Source organism: Nicotiana tomentosiformis, chromosome 6 (genome assembly GCF_000390325.3).
Source record: "Nicotiana tomentosiformis chromosome 6, ASM39032v3, whole genome shotgun sequence".
NCBI classification, from domain to species: Eukaryota; Viridiplantae; Streptophyta; class Magnoliopsida; order Solanales; family Solanaceae; genus Nicotiana; species Nicotiana tomentosiformis.
The window spans coordinates 90,910,532-90,915,850 of NC_090817.1; the positions used below are offsets into that span (position 1 = coordinate 90,910,532).

General features: G+C 37.6%; 1 protein-coding gene across 3 annotated transcripts; it reads left to right on the forward strand.

Moving 5' to 3' along the window:
• The first annotated feature begins 235 nt into the window (after positions 1–235).
• Positions 236–4,786, forward strand: LOC104103526 (beta-1,6-galactosyltransferase GALT29A). Of its 3 annotated transcripts, XM_070177580.1 has the most exons (3): positions 236–1,367; positions 1,473–1,749; positions 4,005–4,786. In XM_070177580.1, exons 1-3 carry the CDS (start codon positions 640–642, stop codon positions 4,086–4,088), a joined length of 1,089 nt encoding a protein of 362 aa, XP_070033681.1. In that variant the 5' UTR covers positions 236–639; the 3' UTR covers positions 4,089–4,786. The 3 variants fall into 3 exon arrangements, with proteins under 3 accessions (XP_070033681.1, XP_033513931.1, XP_033513932.1); XM_033658040.2 differs by having other exon boundaries at positions 239–1,749; XM_033658041.2 differs by having other exon boundaries at positions 239–1,749; positions 4,381–4,786.
• The last annotated feature ends 533 nt before the right edge of the window (positions 4,787–5,319 follow it).

Sequence of the window (5,319 nt, forward strand, 5' to 3'; positions counted from 1 at the left end):
GAATAGTGGGAAACATTTTCAGAGGTCTCGAAATGAAAACAATATTCTATTGGACGAGTAGTTGAATTAAAAGCTTGTGAACAAATTGTGCCTCTCCACGAACTGCGTCATTCTCATTCCTTTAACATACAATGTAGGAGTAATTAACGTCTTAAATAAGTGAAACTAAAATTAATTAACAAATTTAAAACCCCTGAAACCCATAACAGTTGTAATTAACACCCAAACCCCATGGTTACTGAAGTTCAGTTTCCAAAATATATCAGCATCTTCTTGCCTACTTCCCCCTCAGCAATCAGCTCACTCCTCCACTTTTTAGGGTTCTCTCCCCATCCCCACCCCTCTCTCTTGAAGCTGACCACCCAACTACTCAAATCTCTTGGAAGTCCCAGATCTATCATTCTATTTAAACCTCATAAATCCTCATTAATATACTTTCCCCTTAAGACTAGTTGACTCATGTGCAAAAACATTTTCTTGATTTTTCTTCCATTTCCCAATATGAACCAAAATCGTAATCTCTTAATTTCTTCTAGATCTTTACACATCATTTGCAGCTACTGCAATCTTTAACATTTTATTCCCAGCTTAAAAATCAATTTTTTTTTGTATTTCTAATTTGGTTATGTCATTTTGGGAATGATGAAACGGACAATGCGACCATTGTTCAGTGTGTTACTGCTAATGGCAGTGGCAGCTACACTTGCTGTTCGAGTTACCCTGCGTTACAGCTCCATTGAGCTGAAAAATGAATACCCTTTTGCTGTGAAGGCTCAAAAACCAGTTATAAATGAGACACTTTTGAAATATGCATCTGTTGATATAGGGGAACCCAAGTTGAAAAAAGAAGTTGAGGAGTTATTGGAAGGGAATTTCAGAACCCATAGTCGTCATAGATCATTCTTGTCTTCAGGAAGATATAGAATAGATATAAGACCTAGGACAGCTAGAGGAATACCGGTACAACTCCGGTCACCGGAGTTTTATCGCCTTTGGCAGAGTTTTAGGAGGCATTTGCAAGATTGGTTTAGAAATAGGAAGTTTCATAAGGAAGATGTAATGGTGGATTTGGTGAATACAGTTAAGGTTCCTATTGATAGACATAATGGTAAAGTGGGATCAGAGAAGAGATATAAGTCATGTGCTGTTGTAGGGAATAGTGGGATTTTGTTGAAGAGTCAGTATGGAGAGTTAATTGATAGTCACGAAGCTGTGATTCGATTGAACAATGCAAGAACTGGGGGATTTGAAGGTAGAGTAGGTTCAAAGACTACTCTTTCATTTGTCAATAGTAATATCTTGCATCTTTGTGCGCGGAGGGAAGGTTGTTTTTGCCATCCGTATGGAGTGAATGTGGCCTTAGTTATGTATGTATGTCAGCCTGTGCATTTCTTGGATTACATGGTGTGTAATTCTTCACATAAAGCGCCATTAATTGTCACTGATCCGCGCTTTGACATGTTGTGTGCTAGGATTGTGAAGTATTACTCGTTGAAACGATTCGTGGAGGGAACTGGGAAGCCTCTTCAGGAATGGGCTCCTGCTCATGATGGAGCTAATTTCCATTACTCTTCTGGTTTGCAAGCTGTGATACTTGCTTTAGGTGTTTGTGACAAGGTTAGTGTTTTTGGATTCGGCAAATCCTCTTCAGCTAAGCATCATTATCATACAAATCAGAGGGCTGAGCTGAAGTTACATGACTATGATGCAGAGTATGATTTCTACCGCGATTTGGTAGAGAGACCACAGGTAATACCATTCATCTCGGACATGTTCAAGTATCCTCCTGTTTCTATATACCAGTGACATTTCCACTATAAAGTGAGAGATTGATAGATCATATGTTAAGTACACATTTTTCTGTTTATCTTGTATCAGTATTCTTCCACGGGTAAGACGAGGTCAAATTGTAATTGTAGGTTATGGAGGCCCTTTGGCGTACAACTCAAATGTAAAATTGAATCACATGATGAATGAAATCTTTGGCGTGCTTCTTTGTTATTTTAACTAAATTGCTCAGTGTTATTGCACCATTTGGTCTTATTACTAGAAGATATTTAAGAAACATACTTGGCACACAAATGAAACATGAGTTAGCTCCAATATTAACAGCCCAACGATGACATAGTTGTGCACTCGATACAAAAGATTCTTGAAACACTGTTAATAATAGGAGTACAAGCTAGGCTCGAGTGAAAGTATGTCTTGTTTTCCTTATTCATGTTGGTTGGAACAGAGTGTAGCTGTGAAGGTTTATTATTACCATTTATAGCACATTTCTTAGATCCATGTGCTGCTATGGTCCCATACAGAAAAGGGAAAGATAGAGCAATGATTGATTAAAGCATTTCATGGGAGACTTACCATATAATGCTGGAATTTTCTTGAGAAGGGAAGTATAAAATTTTATAACTGCAAAAGTTATACCAGCTCTATGATAGTGCAGATCTGTACAAAATTGGGATTCCATGTACTGAAATAATTCAATCTGATAAAGAGCAATAAATCTACCATTTACTCTTCTCCACATAACCATATAATGCTGGATTTTATTACCATTTACCTATGTTTGGTTGTTGTTTTGTTCTCGTGGAGGTTAACTATTGGTCTCTTCTGTCCCTGATGCCATTATGTTGTATCTTATGTGTCTTGTACCACGTAGCTGCTTTGCATTTTGATGGGAACCGTCCATTCTCTGTTTCATTGGTTGTATATGGTATGTTACCACAATACGTTTGCTAGGAATTGTTCCTGCCGATTCTGCAAGATGGCATGATTCCCAGAGTCTGTCTTCTAACAATCTGATATTGGAGTAATCCAAGAGATGGATGTTTCATTTGGCATCGCCCTCTGTCTTAGGAAGTCGGTCGTGTCATTAATAACTAATTTAAGTTGATAAGAGATCTGTAGGCTTGCATTCTTTGTTCTGCTGTTCTATATTGCTCAGTCTATAGCGAGCCCCCCCCCACAACACACACACACACCCAAAAAAAAAAAAACCCAACCGCAAAAGGAAAAAAGAAAGGATGTAAGCACAAGAAAGAAGAGAATGCTCTCACAAGCTATGTTGCACGGAATCCAAAATGCTGCCGCACCCTTTTCAGATCCTTAAAAAATACACTACTTTTGGAGGATCCGATACGCACCAGACATTTTCGGAGAGTCCAAGCAATATAGCTCACAAGAGCCTCCTCGAGTAGCAACATAAGGCATGAAAGGGTTTTACTTGTATAATTGTTTTTATATGTAGTTGCTCTTTCCATTTAAGTTATTTCTCCTTCAAACAGGTTTTGTCAGCCTTGAAAGCATTGAGATACAGGTACCCTGTTCACATTCCTACAAATTTGACTCTATTATTTTGCAGGCAAGCTACATTCTGGCTTTCCATCTTTTTCAAGCCAGCCATCTAGAGATGGTTCTCCTCTTTAAATCAGTCTTTTAGTCTTAAGTAAATAAAAAGTTAGCAGCAATGAATTTGACATGGGCTAAATTTGAAGCAAAGAAACATGCTACATCCTGCACACTAAACACTTTAATTAATTTGTGCAGCTTCACCACAAGAACTTTAACAGATACATTTGAAAGTATAACACCAAACATAGCCAAATAAAGCAGTTAGCATACTTTAATTAAACAAAGCTACTAAAATCCCTTTCGAAGTCTGATAAGCGGATGCAAAATATCTATGTACACACCATTCTTGTTAACAATTTCTTTATTCTATCCTTTTGCATTTTTTCCTGAAGGCTCAGGCTTGGCTGTATGTACTGCATTTTGTCCTAAATCATGGGCTTGGCTGTATCGTACTCTACGTCCTGTTCCTCAACTTCATTGTCACCAGGAATCATATGCTGACCTATTGAAAAAAGAATATGGAAAAGGTCAATGAACCAATTCAGAATATTTCAACCATAAGACAGCTTGTCTTTAACATTGTTAAAAACCTGTTTTGGATCATTAACTGCATTTGTTGTCATATTCAAGCTGACTATCTATGTGCCCAGGTGAAATCAGCTGGCTGTGTGGTACTTTGGTATCATCCTTCCAGACAAAATGTTCTGAGTCGATCGTTGTTTAACTCTTCCTAGACCCTTTACTCCATTTTTGTTCTCTTCTAAAGATTTGTTGTTATGCTTATCCAGTTCGAGGTACAAAGTAGATATTTTTTTGTGAAAACTAAGCTCTTAGTTTGTTTTATTAATAGGATCTATACTATCTTTGGGGGGGGGGGGTTATCTAGCAGCTTCCGCTGCATCATCCGGAAAGACCATAAAGCTTCCGGAACTGCATGCATATGGTCACATCAGCATACTTCAAAAACATAACAATGCTCTGTACAACTGTTAAACATCTTTCATCCTCATGCAAGCTAACATGCAGGCAAATGTATCCGATGGAGCTCACATACTCATGCATAAGGGAAGCGAATTATGGTAGCAGCTGAAGTTTATGCGAAAATCATTTGTTTGAAATTAGTTAGGACTTGTGCCAGCTCAAGTTAGTGTAAGTTTGTATAGATGAGTTGAGTGCTTGCAACTTGTAAGCTCAGATTAGTTAGTGTAAGTTTGTATAGAAGAGTTTCTTTCTTTCTTTTTTTCTCTAACAAGTTTGTATAGAAGAGTTGAGTGCTTGCAATGTGTAACTAAGTTGGCTAGCAGCAATTTTGCATTGTATGTACATGTTATACACGAGATATCAGGAGAAATGAAGAAATCAGTTACTCATTTCTGTTTCTGTCCCACCATTCTTTCTCTTGTTATTTATTTTTGATTGCAAATCTGTGCCATTTTAACATGGTATCAGGTTCTATGGAGTTGGAGTTGGTTGATGCATCGATCATAGTATGATTGTGATTCATATGTACTGGTTATCGTCTTCTTCTCTCTTTGGTTTTTGCTTGCGATTCAATAATCGGAATGATTGAATTTGAGTTCTGAAGTTTTGCAAATCAGATTCATCAATTGTGTTTCATCGCAGAAGTTCAGATAATAAGGTTTTTACCTTAGCGTCATTATCATCATTCTGTTGCTGGATAGGATCCGAGCTTTTCGTCAAAATATTTGATAAGTTATGGCTTTAAACACTGACACAAGCATTTGATCCCTCAAATTCTCTTTGCCTACAGGCTACAGCCTCCTTCTGATAATCCAGAAATTGTATTAACTAATCCAGTGTTCCGTGTTCGATGGAAGTGATGCTAATTGCTTTATTTGCTACAATTGAGAATAAGCTTTGCGATGGAAGTTGTTATGCTAATCACTTCTACATGATTACTATTGGAGCCCAAATTTGACTCTAGCAAGCTTTCTCCAGAATTAC